Source organism: Buteo buteo, chromosome 19 (genome assembly GCF_964188355.1).
Source record: "Buteo buteo chromosome 19, bButBut1.hap1.1, whole genome shotgun sequence".
Lineage (NCBI taxonomy): Eukaryota > Metazoa > Chordata > Aves > Accipitriformes > Accipitridae > Buteo > Buteo buteo.
This window is the reverse complement of record NC_134189.1, coordinates 1,881,798-1,907,790: the sequence shown is the minus strand read 5'-3', so window position 1 is coordinate 1,907,790 and position 25,993 is coordinate 1,881,798. Positions and strand designations below refer to the sequence as shown.

The 25,993-nt window shown below is 52.0% G+C and overlaps 1 protein-coding gene across 2 annotated transcripts; it reads left to right on the top strand.

Moving 5' to 3' along the window:
* The first annotated feature begins 1,237 nt into the window (after positions 1-1,237).
* Positions 1,238-24,724, top strand: MGAT3 (beta-1,4-mannosyl-glycoprotein 4-beta-N-acetylglucosaminyltransferase). 2 transcript variants are annotated; one of them, XM_075050807.1, is made up of 2 exons: positions 1,238-1,371; positions 18,207-24,724. In XM_075050807.1, exon 2 carries the CDS (start codon positions 18,208-18,210, stop codon positions 19,714-19,716), a length of 1,509 nt encoding a protein of 502 aa, XP_074906908.1. In that variant the 5' UTR covers positions 1,238-1,371; position 18,207; the 3' UTR covers positions 19,717-24,724. The 2 variants fall into 2 exon arrangements, with proteins under 2 accessions (XP_074906908.1, XP_074906909.1); XM_075050808.1 differs by lacking the exon at positions 1,238-1,371 and adding an exon at positions 17,140-17,240.
* Positions 24,725-25,993: the final 1,269 nt, after the last annotated feature.

The following is a 25,993-nucleotide window of genomic DNA, read 5'->3' as shown; positions in this document are numbered from 1 at the left end:
AGCTGAGTTTGCAGCAGGGAAAATTCCCCTTTGCTTATGCTGTCTGTTTGCCTGAGCTCTGATACAGTCTCCATCTTGGCCTTAAAACTCAAAGTTAGGACGGCCCTTTCCCAGGGAAGCCCTCTCTTGGTGCCAGCTAGGTAAGATGAGGAGAACAGGCAGAAGATCAGTTTGTAGGGCAGAGTCTTGGGCATCCCCACTGGGTTGCCGCAAGCGCTGCTCAGGAGAACAGGTAGCGGCAGTTGAACAGAGCCGCTTCTCCCCGTCTTCCCAGCAAGCTGCCCGGCTCGCCCATCTGATAAGTGGCAGGTTGCAGGGGCGTTGGCATGGAAGCTTTGTTTTTAATGCGCTGTTTTTCCAGATTCCCATCCAATTATGAGGAAGGGTGTACTCCGGTTCTGCTTCCTTTTGACCTCTAGTTAGCTCTTGGCTGCGAGGAGCGAGGTCCCACGCTTGCTTTTTGGCACATTTGTACCAATGCCTCTCTGGCGGAGGGTATGCATGTGTGTGTTTTGGTTTGGCTTGGCTTTGTTTTCCTTTCCAAAGATGGGCCTGATGAGGAAGAAGGCAGGGAAAAGTTGAATTTGGAAAAAAAAAAAAGGCAGCTTTTGCGGTTGGGGCGCAGGATGGAGAGTCAGCAGACGCAGGTTCTATTTCTGGTACCGCAGCAAAACTTCCTGGGTGTCAGCGGGCAAAAAAGCAGCTCGCCCATCTCTCCACCTCGCTTCGCCTCCCTCCCTCCCTCCCGCCAAACCACCGAACGCTCCTGCCCTCCCCTCGCCCACCGGCTCTGCCTCGACCCCGCAGCATCCTTGGCGGGGGGGGGGGGCACCGCCTGGCCGCGCACTCGCCAACCGCAGCCCGCTCAATAAACCCCCTCGGCCTTCCCACGGACCGCCGGGGCATCCCCCCACCCCCCGCAAAAGGCGCTCTTTCGGGCGGGGGGCGGCCGTGCCGTGTGTGTCCCCCCCCCCGCCCCGGGGAAGGGAAGAGGAGGGGGGCGGCAGCGGCGGCGGCCCGGGGAGGGGGGGGGGCGGTCGGGCGCGCCGGGGGAGGAGACAGGCGGGGAGGGCGGCACAAAAGGGGCTGCTGCAGCCCTGCCCGCCGCTGCCGGCGGGGCTCGGCTCCGCACCGCACCGCATCTCTTTCCCGTGGCCGGGAGGAGGTGCCGGGCCGTTCCGCGGAGGAGGAGGAGGAGGAGGAGGAAGGCGGCTGGGGGTGGGGGGGCGGCGGCGGCTGCGGGCTCCGGCCTCGCCTCGCCTCGCCGCGGCCGGCTCCGAGCCATGCCGGGGGGCGGCGGGCGGGCCGGGGGCGAGCGGCAGCCTCGCCCCGCCGGGGGCCCGGCGGGCACCGACGCTGCGCCGGCCGGGGGTGAGTGAGTGAGGGAGCGGGGGGGGGGGGGGGGGGAGGCGGAGGGGCTGGGGAGGGGGGAAGCGTACAGCCGCCCTCCCCGGTGGAGCTGCCCCGGGGGTGGTGGGACCCCCCCCCCCCTTCTTCCCCAAACCCCCCCTTCCCCGGTCCGTGCCCCCCCCCCCCCCGCCGCCGCTGCCGCCACCTGCAAGTTGTGGCTGGGCCCGGGGGTGCGGCGTCATCCCCTGCGGGCACAGCCGGAGAGGCTTCCCCCACCTTCCCGCTCCTTATTTATTTATATTAGTGTTATTTTTTATTTTTTTTAATTCTCTTCCCCCCCTACGCGCCCCCCCCCCCCCCCTTTAATCCCGGCATCCCCTGCTAGGGAGCATCGGCGGTGGGGAGGAGGGAGGCCGATGCTGCCAGCCCCCTGCCCGCAAATGGGGGCTGGCCGGGGGGGCTGGGGGCACCCTCCGGCCGGGGCACTGCAGCGAAGGCCCATCTGCTGCCCATCCTCGGCTTGCGAGGAGGGCACGGGCTGGGGATGCGTGCCAAGCCTGCAGCAAGCGAGAAGGAGTAACAGGAGTGCGTGCGTGGGAGGGAAAACATACATACAAATAGATGTGTATGATCATCATCAAACATCCCCTCTCTCCCCCCCTGCTCCCTTCTCCGTGTCAGATGGCTACGATCCCCCCCGTTGGGGGCTGGCCGCAAAGGGATGCGGGCACCCAAGTTCTCCCCGCTCGTGCGGGGCTGTCGGGTCGTTTGTGGGTTGGAAATAGCTGTTATGTCCTGCTGGAGCGGCACAGGCTGGCGTAGCTCTGTCCTTGCGAGAGTTTTGCTCCTTGGGTGAAGCGTGACAAGGGTGATGGGGAACACGGCGTCTGCTGCAGCTCTAGGCTTCCTCAGGCAGCTGAGCAAGGGAGGGAGCGCGGAGCGGGATGGAGAGAGGCTCCTCTCGGCGCCTCAGCCCGTGGTTTTCCTGCGGGGATTTCCACAGGCTGTGTTTTTGCGAGCGGTGCCGGCTTCTCGGAGCCAAAGCCGGGGTCTTGCACTGCTCCCTTCCACCCCAGGGCAGAGCTTGGGTCAGGAGAGAGCCTGCCCTGTCTCCAGCACGTGGCGTGGGTGCTGAGCACCTCCCCTCCCAGAGAATGGCCCTCCAGTTAACTCCAAATCCCTCCCTTTGAGTGGGAAGTTCAAGCCCGTGAAAACACTCAGTGGCACCACTGCTAACAAATATGACTTGAGTCACCAGAAACACCCAGCCCTGCGCAAGCTGAATTTCAAATTCCCACCTACTCCTGCCCCTGTCTCCCCCACCCCAGCAGGATGTGAGTCAGCAGGAACTTTTCAGGCCCCCTCCCCAAAGGGTGACTCTCCTGCTCTGTAGATCCCACCTGCTGAAGTGCTCTTTGAGTCCAGCTGGAGCCCGTGATTTGGGAAGTACTTGCAAGTCCCTGTTGCTGAAGCCTGGTTGTTGCCAGCTCCTCTGAGAAGAGCTGAAATCAGGTAGAACCTGCCGTTGCCTGACCCTCAGACAGCGGAGAGCCATCTCAGAGGGCAGAGAAAACCAGTGGGCTCCCCACCCTCCAGCACACCTCCAGTTTCCAAAGCCCCCTTAAACACAACTGTGGTACCTCTGCTGGATTTCAGCCTCAGTAGTAGTACCAGGAACACATCCTCCAAGCTGGGGTGGGAGAAGAGCAGTCCTTTGAGCTACTCCTGGGGAGCTTCCAGCCTCCCTGTAGCATTATAAAGCAAGCTTTGAATGAAAGCCATTGCGAACTGCAGAAGAGGAGTGAAGCTGCGACTCTGCCACTGCGTGTCATAAAAGTCCCTCGAAGATTTATAGCTCCTCTACACCCTCAGGTGATTTTGCAGTAGTGGTAAGAAATCCACTGCAAGGTTTAACATTCCCTCCCTATGAGGACTCTTGGTTATACATGCAGAGGTTGTTTATTAATGCCCTGGATGTGGCAATTGTATCCTTAGGAGAGGGGAGGGATTCTGGCTAGCTGCAGGTGGGTTTTCTTGCCCTGTTTCTAATGCAGTGGCCCAGCTGCTGCCTTTTGTGCTGGCACACCTTTGGTCCTAGGTGCTGCTGAGGCTTATCTCCATCAGAGGTGCCCAGGATGTGAGGGACCGTGTCCAAACTGGGTTCAGGGGCTGAGCTGCTACCTGCCTTCTTCCCTCCCTGCAAATGCTGGTAAGACTGGAAGAAGAAAGAGTTGCCTGTGTGGCACACAGGGATTGCCTTAGTGAGGAGGTCAAGAAAAGGAGGTGGAAAATTTTGTATTTGCACAGATGTTAGCTTCAGGGGATGCTCACAACTGTAAACATTTGTCTAGAGTACCTCTGCCCAGTGTGAGACGGGGATAGCTGATCTGGAGGGTTGCTGGGGCTGCTCTGTGGTCACAGAGCCTGCTTAACCTAGGCCAGGTGCAAGGCGGCGAGCACAGATACACTCAGTGTGTTTGCCTGAGGAGCATACCTGTGAAGTTTGTGTGCTCATACATTTCCCATCTGCCTTGTGTTTACCTTTCTCCTCCTTCTCCCACGCGCAACTGTTTAAGTACAGTGTGACTTTGTGGCCTGCCACATCAGTGTAACGTGCTTATTGCATGTCTTTAAGGGATGCTTGTTTGACAAATGTGGGTGGGGGTTTGCTGGGTGCATGTAGCAATGCATGCAGGTCCTGCTGGCTGCACTCACCATGGAACACATGCACTTTTGTAGAGTTTAAGACTGCAATAAATGTAGTGTGGATAGGCAGTCATGGGTACAGCAGTTGTTCAGGACAGTCCGTGTAGATGTTATTGTGCACATTCAGTGCGTGAAGGACACCTTGGGACACGTAAGTTTCTCTCTCTGTCCCTCCCTTGCTTTGACCTGTCAGCAAGCAGAGATAAACTCTGTCTCATGGCAAGGTTCATAGCTGAGTTTTCAGCTTGCTGTCTGAGCTTCCTCCTGTCTTGAGAATAGAATCTTTAAGGTGCACCTGCTATCACAACTTGACGTCTTCCCCCACTTCTTTCTTCTGTCTTTATGATCCAGTGCAGGGGGGAATTTGGTGATGGATAGATGGGGCAAGCTGGGCCAGCATTCATTCCTAAAGGCTGATTAGGTTTTAGGTGGGGTTAGTTGCTCTAAAATGAGCCCTTTGTACATTGTTGGAATCTGTGACCCAATCAGTGGGATGTAGCTGGAGGAGGTGGTGCTAACGAAGGCTGGTACAGCTGACAATAACTCTGGCAGAGAGGAAGGCGGAGGGGGTACTGGCTGGCACAAGGGGCATCTTCACATCTTTAGGTCGGTGTAAGGTGCCTCAAAGGGCTGGTTCATGTTATCAGCCCTGACTGTAGAAGAGTGTGGCTAGTCATCCCCACCTGCTTTTTCCCTACTGTCACTGTCACCCATCAGTTCTGCAACAAAAGGTCAGGCTGCGTTGCATTTGTCCTGATGACAGGACGGCACCTTGTGGTATACAACGAAGCGTTGCAGTGGGATCTGAAATTTGGGGAGGGTAGGCACATGGGGCAGCGCAATGCAAGGGGACATAGGGGTACGTCTGAGGAATGCCTGCTGTTCCCCGTCCTGGATGTTCTTGGAAAGGTGGTGACATATCTGCGGTGCACACATGGACTGTGCTGTCAGGTCAGTGCTGCAGGCAGAGCTTGCATGGAGGGGGCAAGCCTGGGATCGTGGGCAGCTGCGGGTCACGTTTAGGGTGCTTTGATGGAGTTAGGCGAGTGCGTTGCTGGGACTGGGCTGTGCGAGTCAGGGCTGTGCCGCAGGAGCAATGCTGTGTGGGGTGCCAGGACCAGCTGCTTGTCCCAGGGGCCAGGGCAGAGTCGTAATCACTGAGCTGCTGAGTTCCCCCTTCTGCTGGAGGAGATGGGAAGAGATGCCGTGTGCTGGAGCAGCGGTGGAGGGTGCACAAGAGCACTCCATGCCTGCATCCCTGCGAAATGGACTCTGGCTGCAGCTTTCGGGAAGGCAGAAACACAATTTCTTCACCTTCCTTTTCTGACTTTTTTGTGCTCCCTGCAGCGCAAATCCTTTACTTCCCTCAAGCTCCTCCTGAAGCACAACAGGTACCTCCTGCTCTTCAAACCTCTGAACACCTGGAACAGGGCAGGTGTATTTTTGTGCTCAGAAACTTGCCTGGTAGGGCTGATGGGTGAAAGGGAGTGCAGCACTGTACTCCGAGCTTTTATCAGGCAGGCTGAGGGAAGAAGCAGCATGAAGGGTACTGGCTGCCTTACAAAAAGCGAGGGTTTGTTCTTGAGCTGTGATTTAGGAAGTGATTATTCCCTGCTTTAGGATAGCAAAAGTTACCTGAGCTGCTTGCTGTGGGGGCCTTGGCCTTTCATACTGAGAACCCCCCCGGTTAAATACACAGCTTGATGAGCTCAGTTAACGTTCCCTGTTTCCCCAGCTAGGAGACTGCCTAGGCCTGTGTCAAAAAAATCTTACATGGTTGTGTGGTATGACCAAACTGAGCTCTTGCCATCAGTCTTTTTCAGCCTGTAATGCACAAGCTGCAAGCAGCATGAGAGGTGGATGTGGCTGTCCAGAAGGAGAGAGGCTGTGGGGGCAACTCCTCTTTCTGAGGATCATCTGTGTCTTGCATTTTATGACAAAGTTTCTCTCCAAGGACCTTGAAGCAACCCATTAAGCTTCTTTTAACTGGGCAAGCTCCTCACCTGGAGTAGAAAAGTGTCTCTCCCATTTCCCACCCAGGGAAACTGAGGCATGGAGCAAGGCTGCAGTGTGCCCAGTGGCACACGCAGGGGCTCAGCAGGAGAGCAGCGGCTGAAGCACAACGCTTCCCATACTTGCTTTGCTGCCGGCTGCCTTGGAAATCTCGGAGAATGGCCAGGTGTGGGTGCTGAGCCAGGGGTTATCGATAACTTTATAGTTGCTGCTTGGATGCTGCTGCCCTTTTCGCCACAGATATCTCCTCCTCCTTGATCTGCTGCCTAATCTATAATCCCAGCTCCCTGCTCCCTTTCCCTTGGACTGCTGTTTTCCCCCTTGGTGTGTAAATCCTTACAGGTTGGGCCAGGGTTAGCAAGTAGAATCAAACTCTGCCATCTCTTTAAGGCTTTGGGGTAATTTTTATCTCAGGATATTGCTACATGTGTCTTGCATGATACTGAAGCTGCAGCAAGCAGATTTGAAGCATACCGAAAGACTAATGCAAATTAGACCTGCTGCATAACGGCTTCAGCAACTGTGAAACCTGTGATCTAAACGCAGGTATCTGCTACGCTGACTTTATCTGCGTTAGGATCCCCTGTTCTGGCATGCAGATACTGGAAGTGAACAGAAAGTGAGAGAGACAGCATGGCAAAGAGACATGAAAGGGAGTCTCTCACCTAGATGCTCAGCCCTCTAAGAAAGGAGAAGGTAAGCTAGAGTCCTGAGATTTTAAGCTGGTTGTGCTGAGGCTGAAGAGAGGGCTATGGTAGCGCTTTCAAGTCCTCCTTCCTCTGGCACGAATGCTTCTAGCTGGGCAGCAGGGAAAAGGAGGAGGACGGAGGCCTGTGCAGACTGAGCGTGTTTGGCACAGACACATCTCGGAGGCTGCGGGAGCCGGGAAAGGTAGGGCTTTGGAAGAAGGGTTTGCTTGCGTAGGGGCTGTTTTTGCGGAGCTTGTAGTGCGAGGACCGGCTCTGAGGCAGAGCAAAGGACAGGGTAAATCAGGAGAACGGAGCCCTGGAGTGATCAGCGTGAGCTGCATGCTGTTGTTTAATGACCCCATTGCCGAGGGAAACCTTGGTGGCCCTGCTACTCAGGGAGGCAACATCTCCCGAAGGCAAAGGAGCGGGGCAGAAAAGCAGACCATGATTCTCTCTGCTTTCAGCTCAGCCTTTCCCATACGTTATTTGTGCTAGCAAAACTGTTTCTTCTTTACTGCCTCCAGATCGTTTTCGGTTCCCTTTTCTTCTTTCCCACTGGCCCCAGCAGTTCTCTCCTCCACGCCTCGCTGTGCCAGTGCTGTCCAGCTGCAGCTCTCGCCAGCTGACCATGATCGATGGAGGCAAGATGTACCAAGCAGCCTCGCTTGAAGGGGACACGATTTGCTGCTTTTTTTCTCCTGGGGCTGTGTGAGGTCTCTGGAGAAGAGGTGGGTTAAAGGAATTGCTGTTTCCCCAACAGCCCTGTGTCCCCAAATACCTCCTGTCGTGCTGTTGTTTGGTGCAGGCTTGGCTTAGCAAGTGGCCGTAGTGCTCTCAGATACGTGCTATTGGCGCAGAGCCTCTGTGGCCTCGAAATCCCTATTTAGCAGCAACTTTTGGAGGAAGGGTTGACCACACCTGCATTCAGCTTGGCCAGGGGGATGACGAGATTGCTTTTGCATAATTTAGCAGTCTCTTGAATTATTTATAGTGCAGTTGTGCTCTGGAACAGAGTCTTCTCGCTTCCGTGAGTGCTGGGGGGGAGGGAAGGGGAGTTTGTCAAGCATCCAGAGTCTATCGCTTAGCGATGAGGAAGTGCTGTGGGTTTCCTTTCTGCCCATGTTTGTTTGCCTATGCCTCTGTGCAGTTGAACTGCCCTGAAAATCCAGTTCTGGTTTTCACATCACTCAGGTGTGTGGTGCTGTGGAGCATCTCCGTGGCTTCGGACTGTGCAAGAGGCTCCTGAGTTTGGAGCCTTGTCTTTGCAGTAAAGTGATGGTGTCAAGCTGGAGACAGTGAATCTGGTGCTTGGATTTGGTCCCTGACTCAATTACAGTGCTGGGCTGTGGATCTGGGGCAGGGAACATTGGGACTGCTCTCTAAAATATTCAGATGCTTGAGAGCTTTTTTTTTTTCGAAGGCCCATCTTGTCCTGCCAAAGTGGTTTTTAGCTTTGGCATGACACGGTCCGTTGGACTTTACAAGAGATCATCAGGACCTGAAGGCTTGAAAGATCAGGTGCTTGAGCAGCAAACAGTGCAGCTGAAATTCCCATCATTTCTCAGTGATTAAACCCTGAAGAGCAACCATTTGAGGGCAGAGGGAGACTGGGGCAGTTTTTTACAGACTGCTGCAGCAGAGGACCATCATGAAGATGAGCTGGGTGGGCTGAGCACCCACCCCAGCTATGTATGAGCTTAATGGCCTTTGGCCCTCTGCCTCACTGTGGCGGGTTGCTGTACCGTGCAGACGGGCTGTCCTGCTCCTGCCCTGCTTGTCCTGGTGACTTCAACGTGACCGTGGCTCCCCCCCTGCATTGCACATCCTTCTCGTTCAACACCAGTTTTCATGGTGTGCTTACACATTAGTTTTGTCTTCCTCCTCGCCTTCCTTTCTGACCTGGCTGTGGCAGCTGACTTCTCAGAAACAGAGTTCAACATAAATGCTTGTGTTGCTGAAGACCTGAAAGGGGAGAGAAAGGGCTGAGGGTGGAGAGGCAAAGGAACTTGGCCTGTAATCAAGTGACTGTGGCAGTAAACTGCTCTGTCTACTGTACTGTTAAGCAGAAATGCTCAGCTTCCCTGTTTTTAATCTGTACAGTGTCAGTTTGTGGCTTTTGCATTTGGGGAAGAGTTGGCCAGACAATCACAGATGTCCATTGAACAAGCTGTGCTGTCCCACCTGGCCCTGGCCTGGTTCTTAGGTTCTTCAGCCTGAAACAAAACCCCTTCTTTCATTGAATGGTTTTACCTCTTGTCAGGGACGTCGGCAACTGGCTAAAAGCAAAATTCCTCCTTGCCCTTCTCAAGAAATAAGGCAATCTAAGGGAAGAATGTGAAGACAAATGGTCCCAAAACCTGTGTGATGTCCAGGATAGTATTTGATTTCACTCATGAAGACTGGCTCTCTTCCTCTTTCCCCATAGACCTGCTCCCAGTTCTTTCTGCTCGGTTTAGTCTGGAGATCAGGGTACTGCTTTGCTTAGTGAAAGGGAATGTTTGTACAGAAGTAAACATATTGTTGAGACCCAGGCCTGCTGCAATGCCTGTAAACAAGATCCAGCCGTCTGTGGGAGGCAGAAGAGAGATTTATGTGACCCTGAGTTAAGTGCATTAGGAGGCTTTTGATTTCATTCTGGGAAACTGCCCCTTTTCGTGGCACCATATGCCTGTTACCAGCATAGAGCCGTTACTGAAGATTTGATTTGTGCAGATTTAATCTGAGGGGCTGTGATGCTGCAATCAGAAGGATTACATAAGCAGGGGGTTGTCTCTGCAAGCCAGAGCCCGAGGTGTTCTGCAGAGCCCCTGAGCCCATGGCCTTTGTCCACCCCAGAGGTGGGAGTCCGGGCTGATTCCCTTCTGCCTTGGGGCAAGGCATTGAAGAGCTCTCTGCCTATCAACGCTTTGCTTCCGAAAATAATAACAAAGTGAAGTGGCAGCGGGGGATCCAGGCGGCACTGTGTCGAGGTCTTGCCTAAGTCTTGAAAGAGGAAATGAAGAACAAAGGCAGAAGAGACAAATAAATAAGGGTCTGTTCTTGGTCCAAGAAAAATTCCCGTGGGTTCGTGTAACATTCTCGGGAAGACGTGACACTCCCAGGGCTGGAGTTAGTTTTTGAGAAATAAAAGGAAAGGGGAAAGAGGCGAGAGAATGAGGAGGGGGGGTTGGGGATGCGGATGGGGAGGAGAGAGGGAGGGAGAGACACCCTAGAGAAACCTCTCAGCATGGAGTCAGGTTTCTCCGGCTGTTCCCGGTGAAGAGGGGTTAATGCTCTTTGCATGGGATTGGCTGGTCACCAGACATTCAGAGAAGAGGGGGATCCGGGGGCTGCCAAGAGGGACCCCTGTGGCCTGAAAGGAGGGGAGGAGGGGAAGGAAGAGGCTGGGAACACTCTTCCAAACAGTAATAGATCAGCTACTGTGGGAAAGTGAGCACACTGCCAAACCCCAAGTGGTTGGTGATGGGGGAGGAAAGAAGGCGGGGATGGAAGGCCAGCTCTTCTCCAAGGCCACTAGGATCTTGCTGCTGTTCCATGGCCTCCCTTTATTTATTGTCTTCCTGGGGTTTAACTACTCCCCTCCTCGATCTGTCTTGGAGAGCTTTTATCCCAGGGAAGCACAAACAACTGCCACCCGCTTCAAAAATAGCTGGAGGCAACGTGGTTTCTGCCTGCCTGCGTGGGTCTGTGCACTCTACCCATCACCATGGCATCAAGTGCTTCTTGCCTCCTTCCTTCTTTAACTGCCTCGCTCCGGGCCCACGGGGCACCCACCTCGCCTTCCTCTGGGCTGTTCAACCTGCACCTCCCTGTTGCTTGGGCTGTTACACGGTCCCTAGGAATTCTCCTGCTTTCCTTTGCACAGGGTTTATGTGCGTGGTCTGCCGTGTGCTCTTCAACCGTGGACCCTCAGCTCTGAGGGTGATCTTGACTGCTCATCTTGGTGCTGTTCACGGGATTCGTGACTTGTACTCTTTGCTTGGCATATGTGCACTGCCTGCCAGGATCTGCTTCGAAAACAGTTACCTGCTGCTGCTTCTTCCAGATCCCTCCTTGAGATATGCTCCTTTCCTGATGCTGCTGGGAGGAGTTAGTGAGCTCATGGTAGTTGAATGGGGGCCTTGTTGGAGATTTGGTTAGGTGAACAGTGCTTAAAAGTCCTGTAGTGTTGAGTGTCTGAGGATGTATCTACATGATACCACAGTTTTGGTGAGAAGTGAACTGGTGAAATAATTCTGAAAGTTTCTGCTGGTCAGCTGCTTGTTTCCATGCCTAGGCACTTTTCTTGAAGTTTATTTTTAACCCAGTCAGATCTGCTGCTGATTTGGCTTTACAAAGCAGACTTTCATACAATTGACAACTTGAATTCATACAACTGACAACTGAGGGGTGGTGAGCTGTGAAGGTGGTGAGTGAGAGAAGAGAACCTATGAAATAACAGCCTGTGTTACCACATGCCTCACTTGAAGTCTCTGAAAGCATGATTTTCTTTTTATCCTCAGACAAGATGGTTTTGTCCTGTCCCTCTCTGCAAGACACCAAGACTAGCTGGAGTTCTTGCATACTTCTTTGATTACCCCATGGCCTGTCTGAGGACTTAAGTTGCTTTTTTCTGTAGTTTTGTCCCTTTTTCCTTTCCTATTTCTCACCTCATGATGGAGCATTCCTTCCCTGTAAGATACCAAAGTCAAGAAGCAAAAGAACTAGCCAACTCCATTTTGCACTGCTGTAACTGCTGCACTCTTGAAGCAGTGAGCAGCAGCAGTACTGTATTTGGCTGGGAGAAAGGTCTTGCATCCTTGGGGGGTGTGTGTGTGTACTGCAGAGTGTAATGAGCAATGCCTCAACTCACCCTCTGATGTCCTGAGAGACCTGATCTTGGAGCCAAGTGGTGATGCAATCTGCAGGGCCATCACAGCAGTCTTCGTGGAACCAGATGTTTTGAGGAGGCAGTAAGCAGGGTTGAGGCAGAGTCCTTCCAGGATATCAGGCGTCGGTGAAAGAGAGGAGAGGATAGGAAAAGTAAAAGAACACTTGGATGAGTGGTGCTACGAAATTAAAACTGTGGCTTCTGAGAGTGTCTCAAGGATTGGAGTGTGCTGAGGCATCTCTCGAGCCGTGGAAATTCCCATGGTGAGACTGGCTTTAGCTGGAGAGAAAAGATGAGTTACAAGGGAGCCCAGTACGGCTGAAGGATACTGAGAAGAATATTTTATAGATTCCAGTGGAGTTGGAAATCCAGCTTGGAGTTTTCTTTAGCATGCAGTACTGTACCCTTGTGATGTCCAAAGTACTTCCTGGATAAAATTAAATTGGCGTCTCACAGGCCGTTATTGGATTTCAGTAGAGTTTTCTAGTCTTGTCTGAGCAGATCTTCTTTTAAACCGGGGGCTGAAGAATTATATAATTATGCTGCTATTAGTATTATCATTACAGTAAGAACAATCTGTTCGAGTGGAGGGTTTCATAATGGACTCTGAAGGTGTTCAGATGCTGGTCTGTTCTGCTGACTTCTGGAAGATCAGTCTTGAGCCAAAATCTTGTCAACAAAGACCACTTCATCTCCACGTGCCGTGTGCTCTGTACTGGGGGTTAAGAGCTGCTTTATCCTAGAGTGTACAGCTATGTCGCTGCGGCTGGAGATGTGGCATCTAAAATAACCAAGGCTTAGTCCACCAAAGAGCAGGACAAGACACTTGAGAGAACAGTTGAAACAGTGAAAGCCCATGGAAACTGTGGAGTCCAAAGGTAATGTGCTTCCAGGAGCTGAAGAGGTGAGCAGCCACAGTACTAACAAAGCCTCCAGCTTTTTATTGCATCCATCTTAGTTTATGTATGCAGCAGATTGTAGCTACTGGCATGGAGCACTTGGGTTTCCTACAAGAGTGCATAGGAGAAGACACCCGTTTTCTTTTTGACCACAGATGCTACTGGTCACTTGAGGTCTAGCAAGGCCTTGCACACAATCTGGAGGCTTGTGGTTGACATGATATACATCAGGTGTCTGCCTTCACTGGGAAAGGGAAGGCAATGCCTTTGTTTCTCAGCTGTGCTCTCACCCTTCCCTGGCCAACCTCACCTTAGTCTTGTGTAGATTTACCCGTTAGCTGTCTTTTTTTTTTTTTTCTCCTCCAGCCAGTTTTCTTCCTGTCTTGATGACACCCATTAATGGTGTGTGGAGGGCAGCTCTGGAAGTCAAGTGAATGCTATGGTGGCACTCTGTTGAGAGTGGTCATCTTTTATCTCTGCTCATCTCCCTGTTGAAAGGGAGGGAAGATGCTTAGGACAGAGCCTTGCTCTCCCATAGCCTGACCTTACTTGAAGAGTAACTGTGCTGGATGGCTCACTCCAGCTGGTTCTGCTGGCAGCAAGTCAGTGGCACCTTGTGGTCAATTGCCTCAAAGCTGCAAAGGAAACGCATAGCATGAGATATTGCTGTTTTGCATTAGCGCCGTGGGCAGCAGCTCTTGAGGAAGGTTGTGGGAGAATGTTTTATTCCGTCCTTGGAACTTGAACAGCAGCAGATGTGGACCTGCTTGCATTCAAACCACCTTGTACTGTGACTCTGCCAGAACTTCCTTCTCACACCGTCCTAGCTTGCAGTCCCTGAAAACACCACGGCATCCTTCACATGAGAGAAATGCTGAGCCCTAGTTATCTTCTGGTACACCCTGCTTCTCTCTGCTTTCCCCGCCGTCCAGCTTTGTGGGATAATCTTCTCTTCCTATCCTTATGCAAAGCGCAGTCCTGCTGTCCCTGAGCTAGTCACATTTCAGCTGCCAACAAATAGTAGGTTTTGTAGTTTCTCCTGACTTCTGTGGGTGTTTGCAGGACAAAAGTAACTTGAGATTTTTAGAGTGTTTTGAGGTACTGTGACCCCAATCCATGTTGTGATTCCTGTGCCCTGTGGATGGCAGGTAAGACCAAGTACTTCAGAAGCGTGGAGCCTGTTCATTTGTCTCTAGCTGGAGCAGAGGGAGAGAGTTTGGCCCTCAGTGTGGAGTGGGGGATGGAAGTCATGCTGGATTTTAATCTGCTGTGAGAAAGCGATTCTAATTTGAATTGTTGCTTTGTGTTGAAGTGTCTGAGTGATGGGCAAATATGTTACTGCATGGGTGTTATGGGATAACTTTAGGCAGAGGAGATGAGCATCTCTGTATCGGGGGAAAAACAGAAGCTTCTACTCTGTGGACTTGTCCTCCACAGCAGCTTTTTCTCCTGTAACCACAGGAGAGGTCTAGGGAGTCTTGAGTCCTGTGTCCTAACGAGATGGAGTGTGGGGTATCATGCATCCAGAGGCCTGTTGCATGGCCTCTTGCCAGTGTCCTCCAGAAGAGAACGTTAGGACTGGTGAACTGCCAGCTCTTAGCAGTGCATATCTTTCTCTCTGGCTCCTTGAAAAATCAGGATATGATTTCAGGATGGTATAAATCAACTGGTCACTTGATATAATGGCAAAGTAAACCGGTAACAGGTGCCTGGGGATAACTCATATGCATACCACTTCTAGCTTTCCTCCTTCTCTGAAACCCCTTTCCCCTGCATGGTAGAGACATAACTTCAAGCAAGGAAATATCAAAGGGATCCCTTACAAAAAGAAGCTTTCAGCTTGTCTTGCCAAGACTGAATGTTGCTGAAGCGGTTTATAACTGCGTGCTCCCTAAAGAGCTTTGTCTTAATGGAGCTGACTGTCCATACTCCTTCTGGCTTTTTCTTCTACTTGAACATTAAAGCTTTTCTTGCTGTTGTTTTTAACCTGACAGCAACCTGATCACTCTCCCTGAGATCAAGTTGACTTTTTTTTTCCCCTCCTCACTCAAAATTTTCAGAAAGGAAATATCTCTTCTTGCTGTTTTCTATGTTCCTGGTATCTGATGGCTGCTTTGTGACAGAGCAGCTAGGCTCTTTTATGACAAGCTGAGACGTCTCCCTGACTGGTACCTCCTTTCTCATTTCCAACACACGTAAATGTTCTGGTTGGGGAAGGTGGGTAATAACATCTTCCTCCCCTGCTGGCCTTTGTCTCCAATTAGCTATCACTCAGACACGTCTTTCACTGCAGTGCTGATCAAAGGATATGGGAAGGGATAAGTGACTGATGGTTTTTAGCATCTCAGCCCACCCAAGGGTGCGCGAGCGCTCTCCACTCCCTGGGAGAGGAATCCCTGGCATGTGAGAATGGAGGTGGTTCCCAGGGAAGAGATTTTGAAGAGGACACAGCTTGCTGCTTTGCTTCCCTCCTTTTAGGAGGGGATAGGAAATGGGTTCGTGTTCCCACTCCCTAACAAAGGCAACTGAGCAGTGAAAATTGCCTCCTGGGACATGTCGGCAGCGAAACAGCAGAGGGTACTGCCGGGCCAGCTTGCTTTGGCAGAGCTGCAGAGGAAGGCTGTGTGCACCAGCCCGGCTCTCCCAGGCGCAGACTGCGATAACGGGGAGGCAAGGCGGCTGTGCACGGGCTGAGTTTTGCCAGTGGGTGAAGAGCTGCAGAGCCATGTGCTGAGCCTGACAGATATTGATGTATGCAAATGTCAAATGAGGAAAATATGCTTTACCTCCTAAAACAGTGTGTCCTGCTATGTTGACACGGCACGCCACATCCCAGAAAGTGAAGCAGTTTGTTGAATGTCAAGAGTTACGACCTTCTGTCTGGGAATTTACTGTGGCATGCGGAGCATCACAGCCATCTGGGAAGAAGATGGAGATGTGCTTTGTGGAACTCCTTCAGCACCTGCCCTCTGTCCTGGGCTGGCCCAGAGGAAGCTGGTTGCCCCGCATTTGTGTGTCCTGTAGAAACTGGAGTGAAACTAGCATTACCTGGCAGCCATTGGGATGGCCTTATTGGAGCAAGCCAGCTGTTCATCTTCCCTAGGTTTCAGCGGCTGAGAGAGCAACCTCATGTCTGGAGGTAATGCCTTGGAGAAAGCACAGTACACCTGATTAGAGAAAGCTGTACTAATTTACCAGTGAGGGACACTTTTTCTCCTGACAGCCAGTCGCTGCTAATTTGGTGTTTTCGGCTTTCTTGTGCCCTTCTCTTCCCCACGCTTCAAGACAGAGCTAAAAGTGGTGACACGCAAGAAAAGGCACTGGATACTGCTCTACCTTGCAAGTGATCTTGCCGCTCCAGCAAGACATTAATGGAGCCTTAAGAAAAATAATGAATACCCTGGACGCAATGAGATGCTCTCGGGGGTTTCTGCAGCCCCTCGTTTTGCCCCCATGAAGAAGGCTTGATGGCAAGCCCCAAGATGGTCCTTTACGGCTTTGAACAGGAGAACATCCAGCCCCTTCATGGCTGGACCACCACAAAGATGGCCCCCCACCAGCTGGGCCGTGACCAGGCGTGTGAGTTCGGGCTGTGGAGCTTTGGCAGGTGGGTGCAGGAGGTTGGGGCCTGCCCTGGTGTGGCCCCCCTCAGGGGAGCCGCCATTTTCTCCTTCCCAGCCCGCCTGACAAGATGGCCTCCTGTGTGTGCGCAAAGCCAGGACCCTGCCCCTCCGCTGACCTGTGTCGTGTCAAAGTATATCAAAAAGTGTAATAAACATTAACAAATAGGATCAAGCTATCTCTCTTCTTGTGGTGTTTTTTTTTTTTTTCCCCTCTCATGGCAATGCTGTAACTTTTCTGCCAGCTTCAGTCTCACAGTTCCCCTCTTCAGAGCCTGGCGTGGGACTCCTCACGCTGCTACCCAAGCGTGGGGGATGACATCAGTGGACAGTGTTTCTCAGTAAAAAGGTGACCACAAAATGTCCGGAAATGCTTTTCGCTGAGCTGTAAGGTATAACCGCGGACAACCCTTGTCCCGAAGTCGGTATCAGAGCCATCTGTAGAGAGGCAGATACATTTTCATTTGGGCAGTTGCCATCTGTCTAAATGCTTTATGGGTATTTCACTTTAGTATTAAATTCTCTCCAAGTTAATCAGTAAACGTGCTTTGCTGTATTTCTACTTAATAACCTCTGAAGCGGTGGGAGCGGTCTGGGTGCTTCTTCCCTCTGCCTCCGTACTGGGATATGTGTCAGCTGTGAGGAGCCCCGGGGAGGGGGACAGCCCCTCTTGGGGGGCCGGTGGCATGGAGGGGCTCCCCCCTGTGCCCCCCAGGAGGGGGGACACCGCCTCCTGCGAAGGCATTGCTGGCACTGTTGTGCGCCGGGCAGAGGGTTTATCAGCGATGGCGTGGGGCATGTGGTGCCTCTGGAGAACTTTTCCCCAGGAAGGAGGATGGCGCCGGGGCGGAGAGCTGCTGTGGGGATTGTGTTGTGGACGGGCACAGCGGCGTGCGTGGGGCTCGGAGGGGGCCTTTGCCTCTTTGCCGGCTGCTGCAGAGAGAGTTTTGTGCTCCAGGGAGGAGAGGACAGCCTCTGCGTGATAAAGGGCTTCTGGATGACCTTGTTCCCCTGCCCACCTTTGCCCCAACCTTCTCTTCCCTAAACAGCAGAAGATGAGCGCTTTTTCGCCTTTTCCTTGGTGAAGCATTGGGTGAGCTTAGTTTTCTTCTTTCTTTCTTTTTTTTTTTCTTTGTCCTTTTTCTGGATTGTAGTCTTCGATCACTTCTCTGCCTGACAGCAGCTCTGTGCTCCCTGCTTGGGCTGGAGGAGGGGAGGTGGTGTAGGGAGAGGATGAAGGCAATATTTCGTGTCATTTGGAGGGAAGGGCTCTGCACTGCTGATTTCTTGCTGGCCTGACGTGGATCCGTCATGATGGCACAGTATTACTAGTGGAGACAGCTAGGTGTTTATTTTAGCCATCTTATCCAGATCCAAAAAAACCTCAGCGTCTAGTCCACAGAAAATGAAAAGCAAAGGGTGGTATTTGGAGATACAGTGGACTTGAGAAGGATGAGAGAAGAGTAAAAGCGACAGAATCTTAATTTTATCTTTTTTTTCCAGTTCCCCATGTGAACTTGGGCAGCATTTCCTAGGAACAAGGGTGGGTTTTAGGGCGTGTGTTGAGCAAACATTAAACAGATATGGGGAGTGTAGGTGTTTTCTGGCTCTGGCAGCCTGGCTAACGAACTTGGTCCTTTAAAACTGCCTCTCTTACACCAGTCACATTTCAACCGTATACCCCCTACTCCATCTCATCCCTCCTGCTCTCTCTTCATCTTCCCCCAACCCTCTGGTGATGCAGGGCCTGAGAAAGCCTACGTTCATTTTGTTTCCGTCAATGAATAGGGACAAATCTGCCAAGCACTCTGAGTTTCTGCTACTCTGGATTTCCCGTCTTTTTACCCTGTTCGCCAGTACCTTTCTTGTCTTTGTGAGTTTATAAGACTTGAAGGTGGCAGGGGGTGGGGGGAGTAGTTCCTGGATTCAAGTCTCAAAAGATGCATGCAGAATTTGGACCAGTTTTCTGCCATCCCCAACCTGTCTTTCTACTAGCAGTAAACTTTTTGCACCTCAGTAACTATTGAATGTGACTTTCCTTTTCATGGCTTTTCCACAGGATGAAGATGAGACGCCATAAGCTCTTTCTGACTCTCTGCATGGCTGGTCTCTGCCTCATCTCCTTCTTGCACTTCCTCAAGGCCCTTTCCTATGTCACCTTCCCCCGGGAGCTGGCTTCGCTTAGTCCCAACCTCGTCTCCAGCTTCTTCTGGAACAATGCCCCCGTCACACCTCAGGTCAGCCCTGAGCCAGGGGGTGCAGAGTTCCTCCGCACACCCCTGTACTCCCACTCCCCCTTGCTCCAGCCCCTGCCTCCCAGCAGAGCCAGCGAAGAGCTGCACAAAGTCGAGTTTGTGCTGCCGGAAGACACAACAGAATATTTTGTCCGTACCAAAGCCGGCGGCATTTGCTTTAAACCAGGCACCAAGGTGTTGGAGAAGCCACCCGTGGGAGGGCGGCCAGAGGAACGAGCAGATGGCGCAGCCTCGGGGCGGTCGGCTCGCAAGCCGCTGAGTGCCGGTGGGACAAAGCGGCGCAAGTGGGTGGAGTGCGTGTGCTTGCCGGGCTGGCACGGCCCCAGCTGCGGGGTCCCCACTGTGGTCCAGTACTCCAACCTGCCCACCAAGGACCGCCTCGTGCCACGGGAGATCCCTCGGCGAGTCATCAATGCTATCAACGTCAACCATGAGTTTGACCTGCTGGACGTCCGCTTCCACGAGCTGGGAGACGTGGTGGACGCCTTCGTGGTGTGTGAGTCGAACTTCACGGCCTACGGAGAGCCGCGGCCCCTCAAGTTCCGCGAGATGCTCCTCAACGGCTCCTTCGACTACATCCGCCACAAGGTGCTCTATGTCTTCCTGGACCACTTCCCCCCCGGCGGCCGCCAGGATGGCTGGATTGCTGACGATTACCTGCGCACCTTTCTCACCCGGGATGGCGTCTCTCGCCTCCGCAACCTGCGCCCGGACGACGTCTTCATCATCGACGATGCCGATGAGATCCCGGCCCGCGATGGCGTGCTCTTCCTCAAGCTCTATGACGGCTGGACGGAGCCCTTCGCCTTTCACATGCGCAAGTCGCTCTACGGATTCTTCTGGAAGCAACCAGGTACCTTGGAGGTGGTCTCGGGCTGCACCATGGGGATGCTCCAGGCTGTCTATGCTACTGACGGGATTCGTCTGCGGCGCCGCGAGTACTACACCATGCCTGGTTTTCGGCAGTATGAGAACAGCACGGGACACATCCTGGTGCAGTGGTCGCTGGGCAGCCCCCTCCACTTTGCTGGCTGGCACTGCTCCTGGTGTTTCACCCCAGAGGGGATCTACTTCAAACTGGTGTCGGCCCAGAACGGGGATTTTCCCCGCTGGGGTGACTACGAGGATAAACGAGACCTCAATTATATCCGGGAGCTGATCCGGACTGGTGGCTGGTTCGATGGTACTACGCAGGAGTATCCCCCCGCTGACCCCAAGGAGCAGATGTACGCTCCCAAGTACCTGCTCAAGAACTACCAGCGGTTCCGCTACTTGTTGGAGAACCCCTACCGAAAAGCAGAGAGCGCTGGGTGAGGCCACTGGGGCTCGCGTTGGGAATTCAGAACTTCACAACAAAGGGAAAGAGTCGGGTGTTTTCGTCTGTTCCTTTCTTTTTTTTTTTGCTTTCTTTGGTTCCAGGTGGGGTGTGCCATTTCTCTAAGGTCTCTGCCCTCTCTCCCTTCCTTCTCTTCTTCCCTTCATCCCAGGGTGACCCTGGGGACATGAATTCCTCAGTCATGTGAAGGGCAGGAGGAGGAGAGATGTTGAGACCTGCTCTGGCAGTAGCATAAAGACTTTCCCCGCATCTCCCCAACCTCTCCTGCTGGCTGGAGAGAATCCCTGCAGCCAGCTGGCAGATTTTCCTCTGGGGGAAGCTGGGAGGGTCCCATGGGGAGAGAGGGCAGCTGTTCCTGTCCACCCTCGTCCTTTGTGGATTGGAGCAAGCACAGATGCGAGCCTGGGCTATTCAGTGAGCGTGTGAGTCAGCAGGCACGAACCGATGCGAGTGGTCACGTGTGCAGATGTGTGTCACAGGCATTTTTTGGATGAGCGAATGTGCAAAAGCATCTCAGTATGCGTTTATTTTTTTGTATACCTCTATATTCAAAGAGTATTTTGGGGAAGGGAAATCCTTTGCTTCCAAAGTGTTCTCCCCAAGATGCAGCCTCCTCCTGCAGGCTTAATGCATCGGTCCTGGGCTGTGTCTTGGCCTGATGCTCTACCAGTCCTGGAGCAGGCAGAGGAGAAAGCTGCTTTTTTTATTTTATTTTTTTTAACTCTTTTTTCACCCCTGCCCCCGCAACACTGCACTGGCTTGGCCCACAGAAACTGAAGCATCTTCCCTGCAGTATGTGCTTCTGTTGGGGCTGGGATAAGCTGCAGGGGACTTAATCAGATGGTGGGAGTGTATGTTTACAAGTGCATGGTTTCCTATGTGCATGAGTGCTAACATGCATGGTTTTGGTATGCACGTGGGCGTTCATTACCAGTATTGGGGGGGAAGGGGACATAGTTGGGTTTGGGTGTGTGTGCTTTCAGGAAATGGTGGGATCCAGAAGCTGTGATCTCTGTCTCGGCATGGATGACTTTTCGGGGAATTCATAGGAGAGGGCCAAGGAGAGCGTTGGGTCTGCATAGCAGTGCTACACACATGGGACTGTTGTGTGCCTTTCTGGCTGCCTCTGCAACCCTGCAGGCTGTGCCTGTTGCAGGGTACCTGCTTACATGTGCTGGCTATTCCTTCTTGCCGTGGGGTAAGAGGAAGAGGAGAAGGGCAAAGCTCTGAGTCAGTAATGGGTTCTGTGGGGAAACACAAAGCTTGTCAAGGCACAGGATCCATCTGTCTGCTCTTAGGGCATGAGGGAGCTCGTGGAGAAACGGGCCATGGGCAGACTCCCCCTGGGGCCAAGAGACTGTTTTGGGACCATTATGCAATCCGGAGAGCGTGTGCAGCCCACACATGCAGCCTGGGCCATGCAGACAAGACCGTGCAGAAGAGAGGGGATCTAGGAGGACACTAGTTGCAGCTGGTTGGGCCAGTGTCTGCTCAGAGTTTGCCAGTGATGCGTAGTCCTGGCCTGTCGTTGGATTGGATTGATTCAGCTCACCGAGGAGGCAGATCCGTGTCTCCACCCGTACCACCCTTCCTTAGCAGATGGCTTGACCGGGTGCCTGGAGCCTGGGCTGTAGCGGGCAGAGGGTGAAAAACATGATGAACTTGCTCTGTTAGCCTTGCAGTGGAAAGGCTGCCTCATGTTCCAGGCAGAGAAGTGAAGATCATGTGGAGGAGGAGGAAAATGTTGGCATAAGGAAGAGCGACCCTGACATCAGGCCAGTTGTGCTGAAGCAGGAGGGTTTCCATTGCTGTTAACTCACTCCATCAGGGCTCCATATTCCTCTGTTGTCCAGCCCATTCCCAGCCTTGTACCTTATTCCTATGTCTGTATCTCTCTCATTTCCCCTCCTATTTCCCTCTCTAGAGAAGTGAAAAACATCAACAAAAATAACTTGATTGCCTAATAAGACTGAGACTGGAACTGAATGAAGATGAACATATTTTTCTGATCAAACTGAGATGGAGTTCATCTTAGCTCCTTCCACATCTCATGTGCCATAATGCCTGCTTAGAAGAACTGAAAGACCCTCTTATTTTGGTTGGGTTTGTTTGTTTTTTAAATCACTGTTCTCACTGCTGCTGTCTTCCCCACATGTAGAAAAGGCCCTTTGGGAACTGAGTGGAGGGAGAAGCTTTGGTAGGCAGACTTGATGCAGCAGGAGGGAGTCTTGTGTAGAGAGATTACAGAGAAATGGGGACCCAGCTGAGAAAGGAGGACCCTGTGCTGAGGAAGATGAGAGCAGTAGCACTGAGGCTGCAGCACAAGGGGAACATGCTTTCCCCAGGGGCAGCCAGAGGAGAGCAGGTGTGTTAGCTCGTGGGATTCAGTAGCAGAAAAGCATGGAAGGAAGAAACGATTTCTCATTTTCACTCTTGGAAGGGAGCCTGAGATCTACTCTCAGACCTTTGGCTTTGCCTTATCTCAGTGACACCACAAGCCCAGTGCCAGGCCTTGCTGAAGACAGGAGAGAAAGACAAGTCAGTCTTTACACGGGTGCTTTGGCAGCACCGGAGCCCCGTGAAGCAGGAGCTAAAGTGCACGTGTGCTGGGGCTGCACCTCATCTTCTACAGTGGGAGCAGCCTCTCCTCTGATACCAGCCCTTCCCGTGCATGGGCGTTTTGGGGGATTTTTAGTGCACTGCAAGTCACGTTTTCATCGCTGAGATATGGCCCTTGTCTCTTGGGAGTTTCAGATGATCCCACAGCTGCAGTATCTGGATCTCCTGTTCCTGAAGTACAGCCTGTTGCCTTCTCTCCCCTCTCCTCCATTATTTGCTCCATCATTCTCTGCCTCTCCCTCTGAATTGCCTGTCCCTTCTGCCCCCTTAGGCAGGAGGAGAAGGTCCTGCTGGAATAGCAGCGCTGGGGCTTTTCTGGAGGACTCTGGCCCTGTCCTCCTGGACTTACTCATTTCCTTATTCTTCGGAAATTAAATTTAAAACAGACTTCTGTTGTGGTGGGAGGAAGGGGCTTTACAGATGAAATGCATTCTTTTTTGTTTCTCAAGAATCATTTAAACATTTTTTGATTTAAGGCCAAACCAGTCACTGTTTGTGTCTAATTTGTCTGGCTAACCCTGTGTTTATTATCGTTAGGGAGCTAGAGTTCTTGTCATTAAAAATCTTCCTTCTTGTCCCTGGAGGAGACAGGGACTAGCAAGCTGACTTTTGCACAGTGATTTCCCAAGGAGGTGGCTTGCCCTCTGTCCAGCCTTGCCTGTACTGCTGTGCCAGGACCTCCACAGCCGGCGCAGAGCAGGGACAGCCAAACCTCCCAGCCAATCTCCGCAAGAAGGAACCCAAAAGCATGTGGGTGCGGGGGGTGGTGAGAGAGGCAAAGGAGGAGGCAGGTGTGTATGAGATTCTCATTTCCCAATGCTGAACTCTTGAAGTGAGCTTTGAGGCTCTTTGATCTTGTCTGAACCAGAGGTTTGAGAAGGGGAGGACAAAAAAACCTCTCCTGCCCCTGGGCTGGAACTGGGATCAGACCACCAGCGCCTGATGTCTGTTGGTTGTTGCAGCTGTGAGCAGCGAAGCCGTGTGCTTGCTGCCTCTCTGGGAGCGAAGCTGTCTGGTGGAGGGAGGGAAAGCATCACCAGCCTTTCTCTGCAGCCTTCTTCAGCTCTGTGCTTTTTCTTCCCCAAAACCTTTCCACCTTCAAATTAACGGGTGCAAAGGAGGGCCAGGTAGTAGGTGAAGCAGTGTGTGGCATCCCTAAGCCTTGCTCTTCTCTTTCTGTCTGCCCGTGTCTGTTCTTGCCTTTCTTTGTGCTTCCCACCTAAAAAAGGGATTGTATGCCCATGCATGGCTTTGGACTGGGGAACTCATCTTCCTCCTCCGCCACAAATGAAGGGAAGGATGTGGGCTTTGGTGGACCTGCAGCAAGTGAGCTTGCTAAAGCAGAGGGAACAGGGCAGGTCGGCTGTCTTTGCCCCTCCGGAGGACTGGGGGTAATGCTGTATTCAAGTGAGGGACAGAAAAGATGGGGTGGTTTTGTGCCTGTGTGGTTGGTAAGAAGGACAACACGCTCAAGTCCACTCTCGCTGTTGCTTTTTCTGATCCCTGTGTCCTGCTGAGGTGTTTGCTGTCGTGGAGCTGAGGCCAGCCTGTTCTTCATGTCTCTGTGGCAGCTAAACGAGGGGACCTTGTGGCCTCCGGAAAACGTACGAATTGGGAAGGAGGGACAGTGTCAGAGCAGAACGGGTATTTGTTCCCCTCTGCCCCCCTCGGTATATCCTTGTGGGATGGTAGTGGCTTTTCCTTTCCCAAACCATCCCCCAGGCTCTGTCCTTGTCTCCAAGCTCTTGCCAGGAATGTCTGTGGCTGCTATGCCTCTGCACTGTGAAGACACACATCCGGGGTCACTCCTGGTCCAATTAGTGAAAACTGGTGGTGAAGAGGGAAGGGATGGCTCATCCTGGCTTCACTGCCCTCAAACCTTGGCAAGAAAGGAGGGAAGTGAGTGGGAGAATGGATCCTGAATCCCTCCATTGTTGTGTTCTCCCCACCCCCAAAAAAAACCTCCCTTCTGATTTCTAAGACATTGGACAAACTCACTCTTACTATGGAAAGAGAGGGGGAGCTGGAGGTAAGGAGGGTGGCAGGAGGGGCTTGGATCCAGCATGAAGAAAGGAGAGCTGTTTCTAATGCAATACACTGACATTTAAAGCTTTGAGGACTACAGATAATGGCTTAAGAAGGGATCTGAAATACTCTGAGACTAAGAATTCAAACCACTGGTTTTTTCCTTCCTGTGCAGATGATGATGCAGTATCATCCTGGAGGTGGTCCAGCAGCACTTATAAGCCTGGGGTCCACCTGGACCTACTGGTGGTGTTGCCCCTGGGGTGGCCCCAGAACACCCTGCTTCGGCAAAAGAATGCGTGGACTTGCCTAAAATAAAAAAAAAAAAGAAAAAAGAAAGAGTGTCTGCAAAGCTCCTTTCCACTCTGTAATTTATAAACAGCAAGTAATAATGAACTTTTGTAAGGTTAAATCAAATGTACATTCTGAAATCATTTTCTCTGTAAATGGTTGGATTTCATTTCACCCTTAAAGGGATGCTTAAAAGGAGGAGATAATAATAAAAATAAAAAAATTTACAAAGTATGAAAGGAAACCAAGGTGTGTGTGTGTGTGTCGGCTTTTATTTCGGATCACCTGGCAGAGGGGCTGCTGGAAAATTGAGTGAGGGAAGTTCCTTCCCACCTTGGCAGGACCGTGTTCCTGAGAAGGGAGATTGGGGGGAAGCCTGACTGGTTTGGGGAATGATTCCTGATTTTGTGGGCCCAGATCAGACCTAATCTGCACATTAGGTGAGTATGAGCATGTAAAGGCACAAGTTGGGAATGATGGCTGCCAGTGGCTCTCAGAAGACCTGATGAATGTGGGAACCAGCATCACTGCTCATGAAGTTGTCCCTTGTCACTATCTTCCCTCCGTTGGATGAATCCACTTTTTCAAGTAAAGCTGTGGAAACCCTGGAGCCCCAAATTAAACCTCCCCACTACAGAAATGTCTCTCTGGTGGCTCACTTTCGGCACGGTGCATGAGAGAACGTGACCTCCTTGTTTTAGCTTATTTTTAAACCTGTCTAATGTAATTTTGGCTGTTCCCATTACTCAGTATCAAAGCCCGGTCCTGCTCTGAATCCTCCTAAGCATCTGGTTTCAGCAGTGCTTTTGGCAAGGGCCTTTTGCAAGCTCTTGTGCCATCTACAGCTATTTTACTTTTTACCTTTTTAAGTGTCCTGGGCTTCAGGTTCATTCCTGGTCCCACTTAGAGATAGTGACTGTAAACATCACAGGTTAGTTTCCTTATAATCATTAGATCCAGCACATACCCTCTTCTTTCTCCCTTCTACATCAGTCTAATGTTTTCAGTTCTCCTCTTGTGGAAGGGTCTCCATCAAACTGGAGGCTTGCGTTGTGCATTGCTTAATGCCTTCCTGCTGCCTCTATCTCTGGCACAAAGGGCCTGGAATAAACATGCCACTCAAAATTAACAATTAAAATTTTCTATTAAGAATTTTTAGCATTCTTGGTGATTGCTGTATTTTTGTGCCCGAATAGGGGATAATCTAAAAATAGATGATCACCAGAATGCCTGAACTTTCAGTTTTTCAAGAGGGGAAGATAAGTAGATAAGCTTAGGCCAATGGCAATTTAGCGAGACAGTTTAAGAAATGAGAGTTGA